Consider the following 25,747-nt stretch of genomic DNA (forward strand, 5'->3'; position numbering starts at 1 on the left):
GCCATGGTCTCTTCCAGCTGCTGCCATCAGGCAAGAGATACAGAGCAATAAAATCCAGGACAAATCGCCTAAAAAACTGTTTTTACCCAATGGCAATCATGGCACTAAATTCAAAGGCATAAGAACTTCTGCTCTTGACACCACTTTGTTATAAATGTAAATTCTGTTGCGACATCTCCAGGCGCTGCAACCATCTTCTGATGTCTATTTATTTCTCATTTTGTACTATTTATTTCTTTATCTTTGTATATTATGTTTATACACATAACCTGCATCTTAACTCGAGTCGAGCAAATCTCAATCTCGTAATCTGTTGATGACAATGACAAATAAATCTTATCTTATAAATAATCTCCCAATGGATCAAGTACTTTCTAAAATTGATGTTAATAAATTATTAGCTTAAAATAAGCTCATATATCTTGCCGAAAGGTTATTTGTAAGTTAGTTTGTGTCTCATTGCAAGTGTACTAAGATATTTGCAGTAAAAACTAGACCAAAAATTACTTGGTGAGATGTTGTGTTTTTGCAGTGTACTTCCTGTCAGAGATGATCGGGGTGAGGACGTGTCGTCAGAAATGCTACATGAAGGAAAAACCAGCAGAGTGGATCTATGTTCTAACTCTACGTTTTGTTGCATCACTTCCTCCGAGTCCGTGTGCTGCTGTTACTCTGGCTCATAAACTCAGATTAAATGTTTCCGCTGATCGATGCGTCTCCTGCAGACCTCTAGCTGACCAAAATCGAGAAAATATTTGCGGAAATCCGCATGAAGCCGGGAGCAGAGCGGCTTCCTGTCTAAACTCTGTGTGATGAGAGCGCAGCGCTGTAGAGGTAGGACAGAAGCAGCTACAGCTAGAGCTGGGCGATTAATTTATTACGCTTTTGAAGATTTAATTTTTGGAAAATTATTTGATTTTTATTACCAATGTGCTCGTTGGGTTTCCATAGTTTAGATGTTAGCACGCCCCAGGCCGTCATCTTGTTTGACGAGCGTGTTTTACAGCTTCTATTTATTTAGATTTTGAATTCAGATCAACTCTACAACAAAATATTAGGACCAGATTCTGATTTTTTTTATTCCGATGACAGAAAATGCTTATTTTGAAATAAAAGTGGTAAAAATGAAAAACAATCGCCCAGCTCTAGCTACAACCCTTTTCTCTGACTCTTGTACACACACACACACACCCACACACGCGCACACACACACACTTAGTGCTCATCGCATTTTTCCCTTTTCCCTTCAACTCAACCCCGGCTCCTGAACTGGGGTTAAAGTGCAGATTTCTTATAGGGGTAGTCCGGTTTGCTGGGCGATCTGCGGTCTCTGAGGAGTTCTTCGCCTACACTGTGAGACTGCTGGAGCGGAACCGGACCCGACGGATCTCCGCCCAGAACCATCTCCTCTGGAGCGTCTCTGGGTCTCTCTTCGTAGCAGTCCATGTTCCCACTGGGGGAGCGTAGATGACCCAAACCGTGGGTGAGGTCCGTCTCGTTTGGCCGCCCCTTCGGGAACGGACCCGCCCTTGGCTGCGGTCCGGACGGACTGGAGAGGACGCCGTCGTGTCTCTGGGATTTTAAGCTGAGGACGTCCAGTCGCAGCGGGTCCGGGGCGGTCCGTCCCTGCAGGTGGCCGTGGCTCTGGCAGTCAGAAACGTAAGGAGGGGGGTAGGAGCCGGACTGCGTGCAGCTGTGGCTGTAGAGATCCGGTCCTGCGAAAGCGGGCAGAGGATGGGCGGAGGTCGGGGTCGCGGGTCTGCAGGAGAAGTCGTACAGGTCGGGGAACTCCGCTTGGGCCTCCAGCTTGGGTTCTGGAGCGTGCCTCTTGCAGGAGTGGTCGTGTCCAGGGCCGTAACCGTGGCTGAGACGCGCAGCAGAGCAGGGCAGGTGGTGGCCTGAAGGGCCCATGGGGCTGTGAGGGTCTTCGCCCTCCATGTCGGCCATGTGCTGCTCCCTCAGAGACATGACCGAGACGCCGAGCGCGATGTCCGGCATGAACTCCCTCATCATCGGCTCCACCCCCATCTGATCAGGAAGCAGACACAACATGAACAGATCGAAGGAAACTTCTCAACTGGAGCACAAGATGTAAAAGCAAGAGGCTTCACGCTAGGACAGAAACGATTAACTGGATTCATCAATGATTAATCAAATAATGAAACAATGGTCAACTAATATAGTCATTGATTAAAAGGAGAATACAGACTTTAAACAAAGACCAGTCGGTGAAAGAACAACAAAGTCAGAGCAGTAATTAAGTTAAAACTGTACAAAATATATACATTTTGCATTTAAGATAAAGAAAATGTGTCCCAAAATTAGGGCTGAAACAATTAATCAGGATTAATCGATTATTGAAATAATTGTCAACTAATTTAGGAATTGATTAATTGTTAACTGGAGAATACAAACTAAAAAAAACATTTTCTGAAAGAACACAATCAGAGCTGTAATCAAGCCAAAACTGTAGAAAATATATGCATTTTACATCATATATGCATTTTACATCATCTGCAAATATGATCTACCCAAAACTAGGTCTGAAACAATTAATCAATTATTGAAATAATCATCAGCTAATTTAGAAATCAATCAATTATTAACTGGAGGATAGGGCTTAAGTTATTAAATGAAAAATCCGCAGAATGTGCCAATTTTTGTATCCGATTAATCGATTAATCGTCTGAATAATTAATAGAATAACTGTTAGTTGGAGCTTTATTTCACAGCACACTTACCGCCTGCTGGTTTGACAGCAGAGGTCGGCCCATAGCCTGGGGGTTGGTGCAGTCTGGAGGCTGGGATCTGGGTGCCGAGGAGTACTCTGAACCGCCATGTTTGGAAGCAGCGTGGCGCTGGATCAGGGTCCGGTTGCAGGGGTAGGAGAAGGAGCGGGTCGGGGTCGGCATGGGAACCCGGGGTCGCCAGCCCCCTTTGACCTGGGCGTGGCTGGGCGTGGCGGGAGGGTGGTAGGGAGGAGGCGGAGGAGGCAGCGGAGGGTGGAAGCCTGCCACTCCTTCCAGGTCCATTATCATGCTGTCCATAGCCGGACTGCTGTTGACCCGGCAACGGCCCACTTGACGAAGGGCCAGAATCGGACTCTCGTCTCCAAAACGCTCATCTGGGAAGAACTTGGATGGGTTCTGAAAGCAAAACAAAGAAAACAAAGATCAGGGCTGACACAGTTAATTGGATTAATCCTGATTGATTATTGAGATAATTATCAACTAATTTAGTAATCGATTAATCGCTAATTGGAGCAAACAGATTCCAAAAACACAACACAGAGAAGTAATTAAGCCAAAATGGTACAAACAAATGTATACATCTGGCATTTAAGATAAAAAAAAAACTTTCTGTAAATATGTTTTACCCAGTGAAAAGTTTTTTATGTTTTTTGTTGCATATGCAGCTAAAAATGATCAAGCATAAACTTAAGGAATGCCACGTCTTTGCATTTTAGGCAATCAGATATTTGTTTTCTTACTAACAAAAGAAATTATATTATTTCCATGTTACATGTATTTTTAATATTGCATAAAATGAGCTGAATTAATTTTAAAAATCAGCAGAATATGCAAATATTTTTTACCCAATTACTCGATTAATCGTCAGAATAATCGATTAGTAAAATCATCGTTTCTTGACAGGAGAGAAACGAGGATGTCACTGAAACATTTTCTCTCCTGTCAAGAAGTGGCATTACATATTTTCCAGCCACATAATTCCATTTTATAGCACAATCAAGTACCTATCTTACCTTCAGTTGTATAACTTAAACAAAAAATTGACTTTGCAATTTGACGCCTTGAAATTGGGCCTCTGCCTCTTTAAGAAGCTCCTACTCTTTGACAAACAATACACCTCCATTATACAGTTTTGAACTGTTCTTCGGAGTATTGGACTGAGAAGTAGTTCCTATAATGAGCAATGCAGACATGCAGTTCCACCAGGTGTTTGCTAATTGCTACCAGCTAGTCTGAAGGAGCTGAGTGGGCGAATTCCTCTCTAAGTCTAAGACTGAAGGATTTCTAAAACACTCCAGATATGTTTTTGATGAGGGAATAACATTATAAGATGATGTAAAGGTCAACGGAGTTGATTTTACATGATACTGCCCCTTTAAAGAGGTTTGATTTTCCCCTGGAGAATCCTCCTGTTTGCTGGGTTTACCTGCAGCAGCTCCGTGGCTCCATCTGCAAGGCCAAACTCCCTCAGCACCCTCAGCTGCAGCTCGTAGCTGACCGTGGCTCCCTCGCCACAGTTCAAGGCGTAGGCCCGCTGGACCTGCTCCGTGTGCCTCAGCTCATGCAGCCTGCGGATCATGTCCTTCACCACAGACAGAGGAGGCACTGGAAGAAGCACAGAGCAGAGATACCAACAATATACCCGCTGCTTTTCTACCTGCAGACATTTTGGTGCACGTTCATTTATTAACTCATTCGTCGCCCTGCCTGGTATTTCGTTGGCCACAACGGAGGGAGCCGTGCTGGAGCTGCCCGCCATTTGCTGGTGGTTGATCATGTGACAGCACTGAGGCACGGCGTTGTTCACCATGTAGAGAGTGTCCGGGACGTTGGACATGCGCACCAGTCTCAGACGCACCAGGTCCGTCTGCTCCACCATCATCTCATCAAGCACAGACTGAAGTCATGTAAAAAAAAAAAATACACGTAAGAGAAAATAACGGACATGATTAATCGTAGTAATCGTGATTAATCGTTTACTAAATTGTTTGATAATTATTTCCATAATCGATTAATCGTTAACTGGAGTATGCAGACTCGAAGAAAGGTAAAAATGCTGAAAGAACAACATACTCAGCAGTAATTAAACCAAAACTGTACAAAAATATAAACATTTTGCATTTAAGATAAAAAACACAACCTTCTTATGTTCTACCCAGAACTCCTCAAGTGGGACAGTTTTAGCTTCTCCTCAAAATGTGTAAATAAATAAAATAAAATCTCCTTCTCACATGTTAGGAGTATTTTTTTACTTGCAGATGCATTCTTTGCTACAAATACTTTTTAGAAAATAAAATGTTCATTATGTAAAAAAAGGAAACATTTGTTTATTTGCATCTTCTAATCTAATTATTTGATTAGTCGTCAGAATAACTGATTACTAAAAATAATTGTTAGTCGCAGCCCTAAAAATAACAGTCGAAGACGGATTGTAGATTTTCCTGGTCTGTTCCACCTGACTGACAGCTCTCTTAATAACGCCTCTCACTGCTCTGCAGACATGTTCATTAATATTCATAGACCCGGGAAGGCCGACAGGTCGTAATGAAAATTTGCAAATGGACCCAAAAAAATAAAAAAATAATTTCCATCCTGATAATGAGACTCTTGGTGTATTGGCCAGTCTCACCTTGGCTTCCTCCACATAAGGAGAGAAGAGGCGCGGACGGACGTAGATCCCTGCATTCTTCTGCCGCAGCCAGGCGTTGGCCTTGCCCCCCTCGGCTGTGGGCAGCATGTCTGATGGAGGGGTGCTGATCAAACCCCTCTTCAGCTGTGAACAGAGATCAACCGGTGTAGCTCACAGTGTTTAAAGATGATTTATTATGCTTCCTTGAACAGGTAAGGACAAATTTATGAGCTATTAAAACCATTTTATTAAATTTTTTGCACAAAACCATTCTTACACAATGATATTTTAGTCAGCTTGTTCTATTTTGAGCAGTTTTAGGGCCTCTTGTCGCTTTAAATCCAAATAAGCTGCTCAAGTAAACGTTTACACTCGCACGTGAAAATGGCTCGAAACAGATGCAAAATTATATAACCATGCATCTTTAAAAGCAGAAGTGGAGCCTCCTGCACAACCAACAAGATGTAGCAAGTGGTTTCTGGATGGTAAGTCAACAACAAAGCACTCATCTTTTCCAGCAGCCATTGTACGGCACACACAGCGGTAAAACCAGCTGACCAAACGTGCTAGAGCTCTGCTTTGCGTTGCTAGGCAACAGACTGGGCATTGCTGGGGTTGCTAGGTGACTGGTAGTGCCTGCTGATTCGTGACTGAACAATCAGAAGGTTTTTGAAACAGCTCTTTGTTTAGACACCAAAAAAACATCAACTTATTGCCAAAAAAACAAGTGTTTTAAGCCTTTAGCATGTTTTTAGAATTAGTAGAAACCCAAATGGAAGTACGAAAACATTCAAAATGTGAGTTTTGCTTAATAAGGTCCCATTTAAAATGCTAACTGAAGTAGAGGAGGAGTACTGACAGCGTCGGCGAGGACGTCACTGTTGGGAGGCAGGATGTGCTCCGTCCGAATGAAGGGCAGGAGTGGAGAAAGGATCTCCCTCAGCTCCTCCACGTCCAGGTCTCGCCTTTTCACGCCTCTCTTGTTGACGCTGTGGGCTGTGCCGCTCAGCAGGTTGGGCTCTGGGTTAGCGAAGACGGAAACAATCAGCTGAATTCATACAAAAACACATAAATATGTAGGGCTAGAACAATTAATCGAATTAACCGTGATTAATAGACTTGAAATAATCGTCAACTAATTGGTAAGTCCTCAGGTGGCATAGTTTTAGCTTCACCTACTTCAAATTCTGGGGAAAAACATAATAAATCCGATTAAAATCCAAAAAAGTCAACAGATTATCCTTGCACTGTATTATGGCTGAAATGATTAATTATGATGACTCGATTTATTAATCGACTAATCGATAACTGGAGTACTCAGACTCATATAAAACAACATATTCTGAACAGTAATTAAGTCAAAACTGTACAAAACAGATATAAATTTTGCATTTATATGCAAAACCCTTTGTCTGTACACATATTTTACTCAAAACTCAAGTGGTGGATTTAGCTTCACCTAAAGAAATTTGCTAAAGAAATGTTTTTTCATTTAGGTAATAAAATCTTTATTTTCTTATTTCAAAAAGGAACTGAATAATTTGTTTATTTGCATCTTTTAGTGTATTTTAATACTGTATAAAAAGTGGCTAAATGAAAAGACTGTAGATTTTTATCATTTGATTAATCGAGTAACTAAAGTGATCGTTAGTTGCAGCCCTAGAAATACGGTTATTTATTTAACTAAAACTATGATTTTAATGCCACAAAGTTTGTAAACAACTAATTTAGTAAAACATCTTCTTAAATATGGCCTCTCCTGCAGCATGCATCATGTTTCTGGAGCCACTTGGAGCATTAACCCGACAGCATCTCATTTATCATTAGGCTAGAGCACAGTGACAAAGCCAATGAAAATTAGGCCACTTTATGTTGACTCCATTTCTGAGGTTAAGCCTTTTTTCAGCTCTTAAGTGTATTTTTTGGGTCTTTGGTAAGTGAGCAATTTCCTCAGAGCAATTAGGGGGGAAGCTGAGAGGGTAATTATAGAGTGTATTATCTTACCCCTGTCTGCCATCCTCTTAATCAGCTGCTGCTCGCCCCACTTTACGACATACTTCAGAATGTCCTGTTCACTCGCCTGGGAGGAAAACCAAGGAGAGAAATGAGAAGAAGGAAAGGACGGAGGGGAAGAAGGGGAAGGAGAGAATAGAGAGGAAGAAAAGGACACAGGTGAGAAAGGAAAGGGAGAAAACGTAAGACATGGACAGGACAAGACACAGGGATGGGAGGAAAGGATATAAGAAAGGAAGGAAAGGATGAAAGAAAGCAAGGAAAGGATATAAGACAGCGAGGAAAGGATGCAAGAAAGCGACAAAAGGATGCAAGAAAGCAAGGAAAGGATATAAGACAGCGAGGAAAGGATGCAAGAAAGCGAGAAAAGGATGCAAGAAAGTGAGGAAAGGATATAAGACAGTGAGGAAAGGATATAAGAAAGCGAGGAAAAGATATAAAGGGGGAAAGGAAGATGGGAAAGGATGAACAGATGTGGGAAAGGATGCAGAGAAGAGAAAAAGATGTAGGACAAAAGGAAAGTGACAAATTAAGAACAAAACCAGGTTATATTCTGTAAACTGGTAAAATCGTATCGTTTGAAATGAGGGACTCTGAGTCCCAGTTAAGCTCCAGCCTGGTTGGTTGCATCACAGCACGTTTCCTCAACCATCTGGTCAAGAGTTGAACTTGTCTTGATGCGATCATGACTCAGATTCAGAGCTCAAAAGCCTCTGACACGTTGCACGCGTTAAGAGTCTCATCATCTGGATAACAGCAGAGCACAGAACAAGCTGAAAGGTGTGGATGTTTACCTGCAGGTAGTCAGACTGAATGGCGTTGAGAAGGTGCTCTTTGCCGAGCTCGTACAGGACATCAGAGGTCACCACCTGGCTGAACTCCTCACACAGGAAGTGCATGGCCTGCCTATGGACCCACTTGGAGCCGTAAGGCTGGGAGCTCCACTTCAGGATGGGGACCAAAGAGTCCAGGGACAAACTTTCCACAACGATGTCCTCGCACCCTGACAGAGGAAAGAAGCAGTTTATATGGCGATATTCAGTCCAAGGGCAGATTTCCCCAGAAAGCTTGCTAAACTCAGTGCGCTAGAGCAGTCATTCATCCAGTTGGCCGCCATGTCTTTGAGTTAGAAAATGTTTAAAGTTGACAGGAAATTTGAAAATATCACTTGATAGTTGTGTGTTATTGGAAGACTGGAAGATTAATACCTAAACACAAACTATAAAGTCTTTAAAAAATGATTAAAGAAACTAAAATAAATAATGCTTAGCCAGGTGGGGGCACAAGTAAAGCCAGTGGCCCTCCAGGCTTATAATAAGCTGTGGGAAATCCTGAAAAGCACAAAAAACCCTCAAAAACCAAATAAAACACAGTTTAGTAGGGCTGCAACTATCGATTATTTTAGTAATCAGTGAAACTGATTATCAAATTAGTTATAATTTTTGTAGTAATTGATTAATCGGTTATTCTTACGATTAATCTGATAAAAAATTTGGTAAATTCTTAAGATTTTTTACTCAAGTCTATTTATACAATATCATACATACTGTACATTCTAAGATGCAAATAAACAGATAATTTAATTCATTTTAAATAAGTTATAAAAACATTTTATTGACTAAAATGCAATAACACAGCATCCCTTTAATGCACGCTTGCATTAAAGGATGAATCTACAGCTAAAAATACTTTGAACATTACTGTGCTCAGCCCTTTCTGCTTGACTTAAAATAAATACAATAAGGTTGATCTGTTGATTTTTGATTACCATTTAAAAACTGAATAGCAAAAGGTGCTTAAAAGGAGATTTTTTTTGTACAGAAGAATTTGAACCAGTTGAAGCTAAAATTATGTCAACCTGAGGAGCTTTGAGTTGCAGATGAAGGTTTGGTTTTTTACACCTTAAAAGCAAAATACATATATGTTTTTGTACATTTTTATCTTAATTACTGCTCTGAATAGACTCTATATTCAATGATTAACCAATTTCTAAATTAGTTGACAATCATTTCATCAATTAATCACGATTACTCCGATTAATCGTTTCAGTCATACAGTCCGTCCTGCACCGCTGCCAGACCATCAGCAGGTTTGATTATTTTTCACTGTCCCATGGAGCCACATCCCTCCATGCTGCGTTTCCTAAATCATAGTGCATACCAGAGCAGCAGGCAGCGGCTTTACCCTGCAACACACCAGCCCACAGAAATGCTTTGATACCTTGACGTGTTTCAGTCTCAAGCTGCCTTCCTCTCACCGTGTTAAATAAACACAGCCGCTGCCAGCACACAAACACACCAAGCAACTGTGGAGACACGTGTGTACATAAATCAAAATTGCATTAAAAGCCACAGAAGGCCGAGGGAATTATGTACGCGCTGCTCACAGCATTGGAGGGGGAAAAAAAGCTAAACAATAAAACAAACTGCGCTCTGCAGATTTAGCCAGCGCCGGCTCCAGCAGTAAATCTAAGAGGGATCCATTTAGACAGAATCAGACGTCCATTCAGATTAGGCACATCTATGCCAACACACAAAAGAGTGCTTTCACATAGCTTGTTTAACACATCGGATTGGACGTCCAAAAGCTGCTCCTAACTTAAATAGAAACCTGGAAAGTTTTAGATTGCGGCCGGTCTCGTCTTTAATCTCTTTTATGGGGCAGCAGCATCGCTCCTCGGGGACCATCTTATCTTAAAACAGAAAATTTAAGCTGCACTTCTGGCCAAAAACCACTGCTTTGAAGACGCAGCCTGGGAAACTGGCTGCTATACGTTGGAGCGGAAACCCAAGGAGTCTAACTGCAGGTCCAGCAAAGGCAGCGTAATGATCAGAATCAGGACTATTAACCAATAAACTGCCAATAGATATGTCACAACAAGATATTTACCTAAACTATATATAATGTGGCATAAAATCAAGCTAAATTTGCCATTTTAGAACAGTTAGGGTTAATAAAATGATCTCTATTTGGCAGAAAAATAAACTAGACGTCAGGGCTGGACAATAAATCAATAATATATTGAAATAGACAGTATGACACAGATAATATATGGAAGAAAAAAAATAAAATTAACTGGAAACAACCAATTAAAACCCGGATGCGTCTTAGTGCTGTCAATCTTGCGCTCTGCTACACTTCAGCTACCATAGCATGTTGTGAATGCTTAAGCTAGTTAGCATAGCCACCGACAATAGCAGATAAAACTGGTTTTCTGTAATGGTCAGCTGTTTCTCTGCCATTAGCACATTTAGCAGCGAGTATATGAGGTTTATTGTAGGAATGCGCAACATATACTGTATCCGGTAGAAATGATAGAAATTTGGCCTATGATTGAGATCTGCAGTCTACCGGCTAAAGGCGGTAATGCTTATTGATGACGTAACGGCTTGCATCAAAACAGAGCAAGCAGGAAGCAGCGTGGCTGAGAGCGGAAGAGCAGAGCCCGTTAAAAAGTCAGGTGCAAAAACGTCAATTATCTGGACCTGGTTCGGATTCAACCTCCCGCGGTCTTGGCGTGACGCTCAGGAGGAACGCAGCACATGTCACGGTCAGCCGACGGAGGGGAGAGGGGTAAAAGCTCTGTAGGATCGGTGCGACCCCTGCTGGGAAAGCTCGTTGAGTCCAATGGATCCCGTTTCTTACCCTTCCCGCTGTTTTAGTGCGACGCTCAGGAGGAGAAGGCAGATGTCACGGTCGGACAGCGGAGAAGCACCATGGGACTGGGTGACTTTCCGAAACCACAAAAAGAAAACCTTGTAAAATCGCACAGTGCTGGACCGAGCATAGAGCAAAAAAACTTGTGGGGTTTAAATGACTTCATCTCTTAAGACCACAGGAAGGTTGAAGAGTAAAACCGGGAGCAGAAAAATGTAATCTGTAAAGTGTGAGGAAGTTAGAAAATGCAAGTAATTTGCCAGGTTTCCCTTAAAATGGGAATTTTTTTTAAAGACAGACCTGGTAATGATAGAACTCAGCATAAAGCAAAACAGTTACAAACATTACATACAAATAACCTGTTTATAAGGAGTATTTAATTAGTGTTAAGTTTTAACACATACAAATATACACATTCCACTCAGTTAGCTTTTTGTTTTTATTGTAAGTTGTACACAACTCATATCGTGATAAATATCGTTACCACAATATATCGCAATATATATCACAATATGAATTTCATGCCATATCCCACATACTTGGCTTAAGACCCGCCTCCTGGCTCTGATTGGTTGTTTTTGATCTGGAGCGGTACATTTCTTCAGACGAACATAGTAGCTCATGGACGAGATCGATGTTTTCACAGATTATCTGTCTCATATTATTCCGTCACAAGATTTTTTAACAAATATCTAAAAAACATATTCTTAATAAAAGTTGCAGATTTAAAGCAAAGACATGTGCCTCCATCGTGGGCAGCAGCAGACGGTCCCCCATGTGGGACAAGACAGCAGCGGGTTCTGCTCTGTAGGTCCATTAGAACCCACATTCCCAGCCTGGCTTTTAAAGCGCAGCACTTTTATTATGAGCATGAGATTAGACTCAGTCTTATATCTAACACCAAGCTTCCCCTTTTCTCTCCACAGGGCGGGACGCCTCCTTTACAGAGCTTAGCAGACCCACAGCAACTTCAGATGTTTTCACCTGAAGCCGTTTCCTGGCGCGCAGTCCCAAAAGTAAAACATCACATGCGTTCAGTAGTCTAAACAAGTCTGCTTGGAAATCATTGGATGATTGCTGAGGTGCTGCGGCTTTAATTAACAGTCACAACACACAGCAGACAAAGTGTAGGGCAGGGAGGGAGGTTGGTTTCCATCCAGAAGCTCAGTGGCGTACTTTAAAATGAACACAGCTTTTAATTCAAGTAAAATGTAATCCTAAATGGGATGCATGGGAATTAATATGGACAATCAAAGCCTTGGAGAAGCAGAGCTTCATATTGTCAAAGAGAAACGGTAATGAGTTCAGGAGGGGGAGGACTGTGACAGATTAGAGGGTTCTGTCCCCGACACGAGCCTCTCTGCTGCCTCCTGAAGGAACCTGGGAGTCGCTGATGTTTGACATGGCGGACCTCATACTTAACCAACGTACGGCAAGATGATTTGTCATTTAAGCAGGGTTCGCATACTTCTCCCACTGTTAAATTCAAAAAATTTTCAAGGTAAGTTTGAAAACGTACCAGAGTTTGGAGATAAAATAATACAAATGGACCAAAAAGACAGTTTCAATTCAATATTATATGATATAATTTATGTGTTTTCAATATCTTGTGAATAGTATTACAGCAGGGATGAAGTAAGGTAAAATACACATTTTATGTTTTGAAATGTCTCTCACACACATTATATACACCTGACTGCTTTGAGAACAAAGATTTAATGTAAATTTCAATAAGTTTGGCATATAAAATATAAGCTACCTTTATTTCAATTGGACAGATCAGTAAGTCATTGAGCAATTACGAATAATAAATATTTAATACTCTGAAATAGGGTTGGACAATAAATCAATAATATATGTCACAATAGACTTGTAATCAATATCAGTAGATAAAACATCTGATAGAAAATTCAATATTTAATATATACAATATGGGAGATGTAGACAGAGGAAAGACTAGATGCTCAACCTCTTACAGTAAGCTGAGAAGGGTTAGTGGAATTAACTCTCTCACTCCTTGGTTACCTAGCAACGCTCTCACTCTTTCACTACCTAGCAACAACCTGTTGAGTAACTTCCGCAGCAGCAGTTTTAGGTTTTTCCCAGTGTGTCTCATAACTGCTTAAAAATAAACAGTGTGGAATGAAAATTTAAAATTATTTCAGATATTTAAAACACAAAATTAAGTCAGTAATTATCAATATAATCAGATATGAAACATTTATATCGTGACCTGCTTTTCAGCCACATCGTCCAGCCTCTCACTGAAACAATTCAAACAAATTGTGTTAAGGTAAATTATCTTCCAGTTCAAATTAAGATATTTAAGCGCAGTAAATAAAAAGTGAAAAGGAAATCTCTAAAAAAAAAATTCTTGTTCATTTTTTCTGTCATTTAGCAAATAGAAATAATGTTGGTTATTCTAACTAACCTAAAATAAAAAGTTTATTCTGATTTAACTTCAAAAAGTGAGAAAAAAACAATTGCATATAAAAATATTTGGTTTCAACTGTAAAAAACATTTTCCAAATTTAGGCTTTTAATCAAATGATGCAAAACTTTGCAGTTTGAATATCAACCACTTTCCAAAACCTTGGAAATAAGTAATTAAAATTCAAGCATTTTCAAGGATTTCCAGCACCCGTGTGAATCCTGATTAAGGTTTACAGCGTTGCAGAATGAGCTCAGAAAGACGGCAGCAGGTCACATTCGGTGATCTGTGCAGAACAGAGTAGATCACCGGTTGAGCAACCACAATGACCAACAGGGTGACACCCTATTATTTACTGAAATATGCCTTTCAGACAGGCGAGAGTTTGAGTTATTTACATCGCCTTTAACCCTTTGAAATCATTTCCAACATCTGTTCCTGCGAGATGTCTCGTCTTTCTCCTCAAACCAGATGTTTGTTTTAAGCTAAAAGAGTCGCATATTTCCACTCAGTCGGATTGCATCATCGATGAGAAGGATGAAGCGTCTTTATAAGTAAATGAGTTGGCTTTATGGATTAGTGTGCAACTTTGCATGAACAGATGCTAAACCCATTAAACTACGTCTGCTGAATCTAATTAAAGCCACAAGGAACATCTGCAGAGAGTCCATGGAGCCAGAACAAACCATTAAATGCCTTTTTAATACGGTAAATAAATCTGAATAAATATTATTGGGTTTTCTGTGGATTACATAGCAGAAGGTGGTAAAATATGCTAAAAATCATTTCACACATTTTAAATGAAAACGAAATGTTTGCACAGATGGGTTATTATTATTTTGTTTAATGTTTTGGGAGGAAAATATCGCTGTGATAAGAACAAACTGATGTTTTCAAAGTTCAAATTTTGATCATGCAACTGGAATTGCTACTTTTTTGTTACATCTATATATGAAATTATATTTCAAAATATGATCTAATGCAGTTATTTTGTGTCGTCTGTGGAGTTTTTGCACGTCTTAAAGATTTTCTACTTCCCAGAATTCCAGGGTTCTCAATCCTTTATGTTCACTTTAAATATAAGAAGCTAATGTTGAATTTATGTCAGAAATGTTTTTACAAAAGAGAGGTTTGTAAAATGTTTCATATTTAAGGAAGAAACATATGGAAAAATGTATACCTGGGAAAAAAGGAAGAAAGCAAGTATAGAACTAGGGAAGGAAGGAAGGAGATGTATAACTAGGAAACAAAGAATGAAAATATAGCACTAGGATAGGAAGAAAGGGAGGAAGGGCGGAACGAAGAAAAGAAGGAAGGAAGGAAAAAGGAAAGAAAGGAGGAAGGATGTAAGAAAGGAAAAAAGGAAGGAAGGTTATAGTTTTTCCCCATTAATTACCATTTTTATTTGTTTCAGATGACAAAAATGTCTTCTCAATTTCAATTTAAATTTAAATTATTCCGTTTGTTTTAGTCAACTACTGTATAATAACCTTGGTTGAAACTTTATTTCGTTGTGACTTTTTGTTTGTCTAACTTAATTTTATTTAGTTTTTAGAGTGTGTTTGCTAGTTCTTTATAGTTTATATAGGTTGAATGTTGTTAATTTTCAACAGAAGATACAATTTTCCAAAAATGTGTTGAAATGTTGTTGAACAACCAACTGACTGGTGTTCTCTTTCAGCTTTTGCTGTCGCCGTTTTGCGGACTAGCGTAAATGCCGGCAGGAGGAATAATGGTGGACCATAATTTGACGTAAACTGCTGTGTGACAGAAATAAAAAAAACAATCTATTTCAGAACAGTTAAAAAGGATAATAAATAGATTTATAAACACAAAAACAAAGGGTATTATATCTAGTTTTATAAATGCACGTTATAGTTCTAGTTAACCTTGGTTGAAACTGCAGCGCTCACACGTAGGCGGAGCGCGCGTTAAAACAGCTGGTTCAAGTCAGAGCAGGACGCCAACCTTTAGCGTGTAAAACGGTGCAGGGAGTCAAAGCGACGTGTAATCTGAGTGGAGATATAACGGCGATAAAGTGTTGACGGAGGCTCTAATGCATGTACCAGATGTCCGCTCCCAGAAGCTGCTTGTTGCAATATGTTCCCGCCAGGCGCAGCACTAACACCGCCTAATATCTCACTTAGTGATGCTGAGCAACCCGCGTTTTAATCTGCATAGTCAGCGCTGAAGGTTAGACACAACATGTATAAAAAAAACTTTTTTAAAAAGGCTATAATTAACGTAGAAAAACAAATAAAATTGAGCCAGATGTGACAAAAACATCTCATGATGCAGCAGATGCTGTAATTAGGACGTGCAAATCGATTCAGGAACTCGAGCAAGGATGATTTATGTTATCGCACGACGGGTTGAGGGTTTATTTCAGCGGTAGTGACCAAACAGGAAGGAAGGAATTACTAAGGAATGAGACCAAACTAACAATTCACTGGATTACACAACACAATACATCAGCAAATTTACAGATCATAAAAACTCTGGCTGCGCTAAACCTCAAACAACTGGTCAAAAACACCAGAAGAGTGGAAACAATAAAAGACAAAGAGACTGGTGTGTTTAAAAAAAGTAGGGAAGGAAAGAATGAAAGGATCGAACAAAAGAAAGAAGGATAGAAAGGGAAACGAAGCAAAAGAAGAATAGGAACAAAGAAAAGAAGGAAGGAAGGACCTAGCAAAAAGAGAGGAAGGATAGGAACAGAGAAAGAAAACATAGAAAAGGAGGAAGAGAAGGCACGGAGAAAAGATCTAGCAAAGGAAGGAAGTAAAGATGGGAAAGAAGGAGTAGAGGAAGATAGGAAAGACGGGACAATAGGAACAAAAGAACTAACAAAGGAAGGATAGAAAAAGGAAGGATGGAACGGAGGAAGGAGCGATGAGCAGGGAAGAAGAATAGGAAAGAAGGAAGAGGACAAAGGAAGGATCTAGCAAAGAAAAGGAAGAATAGCAAGGATCCAGGAAAGGAAGGAGGAAGAATAGAAAAGAAGGAATAATCTAGCAAACAAAGGAAGAAAATTAAATAATTTGGAACAGGTGAAGCTAAAAATGCCACTTGAGGATTTCTGTTTAGAAAATACTTACAGATAAAGGTGGGTTTTTTATTTCAGATGCAAAATGTATATATTTTCGTACAGTTTTGGCTTAATTACACCTCTGAATATGTTGTTCGTTCAACAAATTGCCTTTTTTTAAGTCTGTATTCTCTAGTTAAAGATTAATCGATTACTAAATTAGATGATGATTATTTAAATTGTCTGTTAATCACGATGAATCACTTCAGCCCTACACAGATCTCTGGTTAATTTCGCCGTCTCCGTGTGTGCAGATGGTTTCCTACCTTGAGCCAACATGCTGAACTCCAGAAACAGTGCGATGTGGTAGAGCTCCATGGCCTCCTCCGTGCGCGTGCTTGCCCCCCTGCACCCTGAAACGAGGGCCTGCACCTCGCCCAAACTGCACGACGACGGGCTGCCGCGCAGCACCAGCCCCAGGTCCACCACGTCCGTGTACATGCAGTGGAGGATGACCTGCACGTATTTCCGTGGGATGATGGACTCGTCCAAAACTATCCTGGTGGGCGTCTGCAGCGTGCGCTCCGTCATTTCCTCCCCCGTGCGAATGCGCCTCTGTAAAAGGTTCCTGAAGAACGGCGAGCGCGCAGAGAGGATGGCCTTGTGGGCCCTGAGGTCCTCCTCTGGGGTCGCCCCGCCACCGACGCCGCCTCCTGAGCCCATTGGCACCGCGGCGACCGCCCCTCTCTCGTTGGAGCCGTCGATCATCTCAGAGTCAGAGGAGAAGCTGAGCAGAGCATCGTAGTAGCACATGTAGTCAAACAAGCCCTTCATATCCGCTTCCAGGGAGTTGGGCGTACCGAACTCCTCGCTGAGCTGAACCAGCACGTCCACGTTCTGCAGTCGGCTGTCCTCGGCTCCGCCCACCCCGAACTCCCCCGTGTACAGGTAATGAAGCAGAGCGGAGAACATGGGCACGTCGATGCCGGCCGTGTCGACATCCATGAGGACCTCGGCGCCATAACCGGGAGAAGAGGACAGCAGGTTCTTGAAGAAGGGGCAGCGGGCGGCCAGGATGGCGCGGTGAGCCGGGAAGCAGGTTCCCTGGAAGATGAGATCCACGTCAGTGCAGTACTTGTGCTGATAGAGCGCGGCCAGGTCGCGCTGCAGGCTGGGGGCCTCGGCGCGGGCCAGGCTGGCCTGGAAGCTTAGCTCCTTGAGGGCGGCGGTTCCCTCATACTCCTCCACCAGGGCGTTGGTGTCGCGGACGTCCCAACCCGACAGGAGCTCCCGCATCTGCCGGGCGTGGTCCGCTGAGCGGCTGGACTTCCTCCTTTTGATAAACCGCCGTTTGAGCGTCGCCAGACCCAGGCTCTTCTTCTTCCTGTCCGCCGGTCGCTCATGGCCGTGCTCCAGGCTGTACAGCTTGGACTCCCAGCCATAACCCTGTTGGGAGTACGAAGACGTTCCTGGAACAAAAGCACAGGAAGAAATAAGAAAGGAGGAAACGAAGTTTCGCTTTATTTTTAGGGGTGCGCTGATTGCAGTGGCTGATTAACGATCTTTATAAAGCTTTATCTGCCGATTCCGACTTTGGCCGATAATGACCTTTTTGTCTGAAATGTTGCTCAATATAGTAAGAACGTCATTGAGTTGGCAAGAGTGGGGTGACTATCGTTAACAGCAAACATGCAGACATGACCTGGTGGGTCAGTCAAACCTCTAACAACAAAGCAAAAGAGGACAGTGGTTGATTTTTAGAGCTTTGCTAAGGTAGATCAGAACTATCAATCTCATCTAGATCAGCTTCAAGTGGAAGTATCGGCCGATCTACAAAGGTTTAGGTGCACCCCTACTTATCATCAGACATTCAGATTTTCAGTCAGGCATTTTGAAACGCGAGTGAAAAGTCGGGCTATCTGTTAAAATCTGCTAAAAGTCTGTTGATTATTTTTTTGGATTACATTTTAGTAACTGGATAGCAAAATGTGCCAGGCGTTCTTATCCAACATCAGTGTCTGACCTCAAAAATGTGTCTCTGGAAGAACGACCAAAGAAAGACTTCCTAGCAGATTTAAAGCTGTAAGAGCTCCAAAAGTTGGGCTAGCATCATTATGAATTCTAATTTACTGAGATGCAGCGGTATGTTTATATCATTGATATGAATTGTAGTATTGTCTGACCCAGAGATGAGTGTAAGCTGGAGCTTTGGTTTAGTTCGCTTCAATCAAAATCCAGTTTGTTTATCTAGAAAGTCCAGTTTGTTTGGAGAGGTGTGAATACACAACTTTGATGCGGACCAAAAAAGAAAACTCTAATCTGCCTGCAAACCTCGGTTAAAGTGAATTCTGACGCAGTTAGAATGCATATGTGAACGCCAAGCACGCCGGAGACAGCTCCAAAAGCAGGAAGCGGACTTTAGCGCAGGGCATTCTGGGTAAATGCATCCAAAACAAACGTGTGAGTCTAGAGCTAGAAGGAGAAATAGTTTGTGGTCTTTTACCAAAAAAAACCAAAAAACAAAAACACTGAAATCTGACGTTACTCTATTTGTGTTTACATTTTACAAAAAAGAAAGTTGCACCCCATATTCTATTTCATAGGTTTTTGTGACATTTCTTGTCGTGGTTCTTGGTGCAGCGCCCCCCACAGGCGAGGAGGGGAACAGATTTTTTTAAAGGGTTTGATTTGACAGTGAAATGAAAAAGGGAACCACATCAGCTGAAAATGTAACAAATGTTGCAACTTTGGTCCCCAACTGAACCAAATCTACCAGGCTACCAGATGTGAAAACACCCTTAGTACTAATCTGCTAAAAGGGTCCAAGGTGATGTGGAAGCTAGCTTTTTGTTAAATCTTGGCGTGAGCCTCTGGGTATGATTTATTAATGTTCTCTGGAGCCTGTGTGGGTTCTCTGCAGACATTTGGTCTTCCTCCCACTGTCCAGAAGCTCTCCATTAGGCTCTAAATTACCCACGAGCGTGTGTGAATAACCTCTGTGTTGGCTCCACAAGCCTGAACAGAACCAAAACGCCACTCATGGGCAACCAGTTGTAGGTGATTCAATAACAAATAAGATTTGATTGAGTTTCTGTAGTCATACCAGAGGTACTGCTGCAGGCAGACACACAGAAACACAACCTGCCTCTGGCATTCCCTTGCAGGTCGGGCGCACACTGCCTGATCAGGCACCTGGATCACATTCAGCGGCAACGCAAGATATCCAGGATCCCCGTTTCTTTTGATTTCAGAGCACAAATTGGTTCCTCACAGAGTAACAGCCAATCAAGACGCTGTGCTCCTTCGTGAACTTTTAGGGCTGCAAGTAAAGATTATTAGTCTATCAAATATTCTGACGATTGATCAAATAATCGGATTTTAAAAATTTGGCAAATTTTGCAGATTTTTCATTTAACCACTCAAGCTTACTTTATATAGTTAAATTAAAAATAAAAACAAACAATTAATTAAATTCCTTTTTGAATAAGAAAATAAACATTTTATTGCCATAAATGCAATAATCTGTAACTCCTCTAGTGTACACTTGATCATTTGTAGCGAATGATGCTACACATGATTTAAAAACATGCAAAAAACTTATCAGTACTCTGGGGGATGATCTGTTGACTATTTTTTGGACAAAAAGGTGCCTAATTAAAAGGATTTGAACAGGTGAAGGTAAAACTAAGCCACCTGATGAGTTCTGGGTCGTTTTTTCATATTTAATGCAAAATAAACATATTCTGTGTTCTGTCAGCAAATGACACGTTTTAGGATCTCCAGTTAATGCTTATCCAATTACTAATTTAGTTGACGATTCTGTTTGATAATCGATTAATCATGATTCAGCTGATTAATTGTTTCAGCCCTATAAACTTTAAGCCATTCTCACAGATTTAGACCAATCTGTTCCACTAAATGGCAGTTATGTTGGGCTTGAGACAGCGTGGGTACGTCAGCGGAGGCTCTGCCAAGGAGATCCTCTCCGCCTGACCTCCTGTCAGGATCCATCAATGTGACCCACATAGTAATCACTGGAACTCTGAATCATCTGTGGCCGGGCCAGATCAACTGAGCGGCTCCAGGACAGCGCAGGCAATGAAGATCATTTGGCTCTTCTAACAATACATTCACTCTGAAGTTCCCCCCCGCCCCTGCTCAAAAGAAACTGGGGCTCGACTCATTTAGAAACCGAAACTTTAACCTCTCAGACGAAGCTCATGATAACTCCACAGGAAGATCAAAGAAGTCTCTTTCTCTTCCTTCAAGAAGACAGTCAAGGTTCAATTCAACTCTAAAACCAGCTATCACAGCAAAATAACAGCCTGTTCTGTCAGAGAAACAGTTTAAAACCAGGGTCACATTTCAAAGGGCTGCTTTGAAATGTGTACCTCTCATTTAATGTTTAGGGCTGAAACGATTAATCAGATTAATCGTGAGGAATCAATTATTGAAATAATCATCAACTAGTTTAGTAATCGATTAATCGGTAACTGGAGTAAACAGATGTTTTAAAAAGGCAATTTGATGAAAAAACAACATTCAGAGCAGCAACTAAGCCAAAACTATGCAAAACGTATATTTTGCATTTAAGATAAAAATGTACATTTTTAAGATGCCTAAAACTAAGCTAAAGCATCTTTTCAGTTTCAACCCGTCCAAATAAACTACCGTAAAGAAATGCTGTCATTGCATTTTAAGCAATAACATATTTATTTTCTTATTTAAAAAAGGTTCTGAATTATTTATTTACATCTCAAAATGTGTGAAACAAAAAATCTGTAGAAAGTGCCACTTTTTTAAAATCTGATTAATCGATTAGTCACAATAAGCGAGAGAATAATTGGTTACTAAAGTAATCGTTAGCTGCAGCACTAACAAAGCATAAAGTCAAAAAAACATACTGTGACCACAAAGAATCTAAAATAGAGCTGAAACAATTAATTGGATTAATAATGATGAATCAATTATTTAAATAAGTCACTACTTTAGTAATCGATTAATCGCTAACTGGAGACTCAGAAAAAATCCATTTGCTGAAAATAAAACAGAGCACTAATTAAACCAAAATTGTACAAAAATATTTTTCACCCATACAAATTAACTAAAAGAACGTTCTGTTGTTGCATTTTAGCCAATAAAATATTTATTTTAGTTAAAAAATGTAACTGAATTATTTGTTTTTGATTGCACCTTTTAATGTATTTGTAAAACTGCATAAAAAGGTTTAAGTGGTTAAACGAAAAATCTGTAAAATATGCTAATTTCTTTTATCCGATTAATCGATTAATCATCAGAACAAATGATTACTAAAATAAGCTGCAGCCCTAATAAACATACCAAGCAAACATATTGTGAGTCCACAGGGTGTAAAATAATAAAAAATACCTTTTGTGATGTCATTCTGGTCAATGAGATTTGAAATTGCATTTCTTTGCTCGCCTGCCTTTGACTATGCTTCAAAACAAGGCCAAGCGGCAGAGAAAGGCACATGGAAGCGCCTGCTAATGCTCCAGCCTCGGCTCTATGAGTCAACAGCCTGGTTCAAGAGCTCTTATGCACAAAATTATTCACCTCCTGCACCATCAGTTGCCATGGAAGCAGGTTAATCTAATCTAAAGTGTGAGTAAGTGCATGGCAGAGCCATATTAGTATGCATTTGTAGGAAGGATAGACATATATACTGGTTCATTACGCAGAAAAAAAAAAAAAAAAAAATCAGGTTTTTAACCTACATGAGAAGCGACAGAGATAGTTTAACGCAGCATGGAGAAGCTTAAATGAACTTACCTATAAAGGTCTGCTGCGTCTGCATGTTTCCCCCGATGCGCGGGGAGCAGGAGTGTGGATAACTGGATCCATTGGCCCCCATCCTTACGTCTCTTCACTTGTTGTTTGGGGGGCCCCCCGGGTGCTGAGTCATCCTGCTCGGGCCTCAGCTGTGGGGGTCGGGCATGGACCTCCTGAACCCTCCTCCAAGCCCCAGGCCCCGGCCGCTGAACCCCGAAAAAAATCGGGGAAAGAGAACAAATAGAAAGTTAAAGTCAAACTGCGTCTAGCATCTCAATTCCATCAAATTTTTGGTTTAATTTTTGGTATATCTGTATTTGTTTTCCACCAATGCACTCCTTCCACAGTTCAGAGTGAATCACGTTGTTTGACATCAGGTCAACTTTACGATGAAATATTAGGGTCAGATTTCCTCTTTTTAATATTACAAGAATACAGTCAAACCATTAGGAGAATAGAGGTGAAATATTACAAGAATAAGGTGTTAATATCAAGAATAAAACCACAGTTTTTTACACAGTACAATTAAATAATTAAAAACAATCCTAGTACTTTGCTGTATAACTCACAGAGGCGATGAATGAAATAAAAGCCATTTTACAAAAACAAAAAATAAAAATTTAAACTGGAAATAAAAATTTAAGACTGAAAAAAAAGTTTTGGAACCGAGAAAAATTTTTCAAAACTACTTAACAGATTTCAGGTTTATGTTCTGTTTCAATTTTTTTCAGCTTCAAACAATAACAATCTGATATTGAACAAAGAAAATGTTGAAACTACTTTTCAGATTTGCGGGAAAAAACCCAACTAAATTCTGCAAAGTATTTGTAACTCTTTTTTTAGTTTCAAATTTTTTTTTTTCATATTTTTGTTTCAAAATACTTTTTCAAAAAATTTTTTTTAGTTTGAACAAAGTTTTTCTCATCAGTCATTTGTGATTTCTTTTTAGAAAAGAAAGTGAGAAAGAAAAAAATAATCAGATTTTGTGCGAAACAAACGGTATATTTTATTTTTAAGCCGTGTCGCCCAGACCCTGTGAGAGATAATGAACGCCCGGCGGCGCCAGCGTTGACGAGGCTGAACAGAGAAACACCTAATTACATCCATCACCTCCTTTCAGCCACATTGATTTTACTGCAGCGATCAATCATAGCCGTCCTGGCTGTTTCAACGGCCTGTGTGGATTAAAAAAAAACACATTCTGAGGTTTTTACTTCAGGGAGTTTTCCTTCTCAGATCTTCGTGTTTAGGCTTTTATCTGCAATCTTCAACAGAGACTTCCTCTTCCTCCCCTCAGGAAACTGATTGCAGTCAACAACAAATCTAATGCAGATGTAGCTTGGCTTCAACTTTAAAACAAACAGATACACAAACACAGGACATTCCAGTCCTATGCCCATTACATGGTAATGGTGGAGCATGAATTTAGAGAATCAGAATTAATATTTTAGGTCATTTGAAACTGTTTTTAGTGTAACAAGGCGACAGGACAGGTATTGGAGTCTGCCACCTGCAGTTAGGTGACAGATTAATTCAGCAGCACCTACAGAGAAGTGGAAACAGATTTAAATACAGCCTTTAGCTCTGACTGCAGGTAGGTGGAGAGAATGAATAGTATGTGACGTCAACCTGATCGTTAACATGTCATGATCACCATAAAATCCAAAGAATCAACTGGGACCAGACTGGACTTTTTATTTTATTTTATTAACAAATGACAACGAATGAACCAAGGCTTTACTGATTAAGTTATTATTTATAGTCTTAAATAAAAGCAGATCTTATTGTAGGAAGTTGTTGGCATTCATCTACAATTCCAGTAAAAGTTTCCTTTTTTTTTGTGATCATTTGAACGCCTCATTTTTGAGAGTGCAACAAGCAACTGATAAGTTCACAAACTGAAAAATGTACAAAATTATAGGCTCAAATATATATATATAACTTCACGCATTAATATGTGTTTAAACTTCCCTCAGTAAGTGACAGAGAAACCCAAACAATGACGCGTGTTTAGAATCCTGTTGGAAATCCCAGAAGTGTCTAATGTTGAGAGGACAACAACTTCTGACCAGAACGAACTAACCTACCAATGAACCAATGAATGAATGAATGAACCAATGAATAAAACAAACCAATGAAAGAATGAATGAATGAACCAACAAATGAACAAAACAAATGAACAAACCAACATACTAGTGTACCAACAAACCAAAAAACTGAACCAATGAATGAACAAATGCACCAATTAACAAATTATAACAAACCGCTAACAAAACTCACCCAACTTTTATCAACTGATCCACTTTTTTTCTATATTTAGCAAAATTTCATACAAAAAATTTTTAGAAAATAGCAAAAACAAAATTCCCAATCACACTGTCAGTTTTATTTAACATCAACAGTTGACATTTACCATAATAAATCAAAATTCTTACCATGATAAGAAATTTTTCACAATCAATCATAAGCGATACCATAAACGCCCACCTTTACAACACTTTGGAGCCAAACAAAAGAACCCAAATTCAACTTAAGCAGCAGAATTATAACAGCCTCATCCAGGAGTTTATTACTGAGACCTGAATCTCCAGTAAAGGTGCAACTTTAAGACCGCTTTCTGCACATTCAGGCCTCAATAAAGAGCTGTTGGTTGCGTTTTGCTCCCAACAGAGCTGGTTTAGTGTTGCAGACACAGTTTGAGCTGGACTATGCGTCCCTAATGAGAGGTGACATGAGACACTCCCTGCCCCCTCACACTTCAAGCTGCTCACCTTGTATCAGCATTTCCCTTTTCTTCCTGTTTTAAAACACAATGAAAGGCTTACAGAACCAAAACACAAACTACAACTGGATCTACCTGAAAATGCATGACACAAGGAGAGGATTCATTATTCAAATGACTCGCTGGGGCCCATCAATCATTAATGAGGATTTTCTCATCATGGCGAGAGAAAATGGGAGCTGGAAGTATCTTTATAACCTGAGAAATCAATTAGCTAAAAAAAAAAAAAGAAGCACATCTTCAGTGTTCATTCATGAGAAGCTCATTCAGTTTAACATTGTTGGAGTGTAAATTTACAGTTTAGCTGCATCAAAACCTGTAACATGACCTGTGAGATGTGGGCATTGTGTGCTTGGCAAAGCCAGCTGGACAGAAATAGTGAGTAATTATAGACTCGGTTTGACTCGGGAGATATTTGATATGATCAGATGTGCTCCAAAACGAGGTCATAAAACAGAGCAGCGCAGGGAAACCAGAACTTTCTAACAAAGAGTGACCTCCAAAGCTGTGACGTGTCGATCCACACATCATCACACTGCAGGAGAGGACTGCAGGTGGATGGGAAAACGGTTCACACCGTTCCCTGAGAAAGCAGGATGACTGCAGGGACGCCAGCGACAGGCTGCTCCAATCAATTAAATCAGTTTCTCATTAGGCTGATTACAGG

General features: G+C 40.3%; 1 protein-coding gene across 1 annotated transcript in view; it reads right to left on the reverse strand.

Moving 5' to 3' along the window:
- Positions 1 to 273: 273 nt before the first annotated feature.
- The window catches only part of btbd7 (BTB domain containing 7), a 28,661-nt gene continuing 3,187 nt past the window's right edge, over positions 274 to 25,747 (reverse strand). Inside the window, exons 2-11 of the mRNA XM_023353146.1 lie at positions 22,299 to 22,504; positions 16,835 to 17,977; positions 8,187 to 8,395; positions 7,384 to 7,459; positions 6,239 to 6,399; positions 5,380 to 5,523; positions 4,458 to 4,647; positions 4,177 to 4,355; positions 2,742 to 3,146; positions 274 to 2,028 (exon numbers count right to left, since the gene is read on the reverse strand). Of these exons, the coding sequence (XP_023208914.1) occupies positions 1,276 to 2,028; positions 2,742 to 3,146; positions 4,177 to 4,355; positions 4,458 to 4,647; positions 5,380 to 5,523; positions 6,239 to 6,399; positions 7,384 to 7,459; positions 8,187 to 8,395; positions 16,835 to 17,977; positions 22,299 to 22,380 (3,342 nt within the window). The 5' untranslated portion in view covers positions 22,381 to 22,504 and the 3' untranslated portion in view covers positions 274 to 1,275. The remainder of the gene's footprint in view (positions 2,029 to 2,741; positions 3,147 to 4,176; positions 4,356 to 4,457; positions 4,648 to 5,379; positions 5,524 to 6,238; positions 6,400 to 7,383; positions 7,460 to 8,186; positions 8,396 to 16,834; positions 17,978 to 22,298; positions 22,505 to 25,747) is intronic.

Source organism: Xiphophorus maculatus, chromosome 19 (genome assembly GCF_002775205.1).
Source record: "Xiphophorus maculatus strain JP 163 A chromosome 19, X_maculatus-5.0-male, whole genome shotgun sequence".
Classification (NCBI taxonomy): domain Eukaryota; kingdom Metazoa; phylum Chordata; class Actinopteri; order Cyprinodontiformes; family Poeciliidae; genus Xiphophorus; species Xiphophorus maculatus.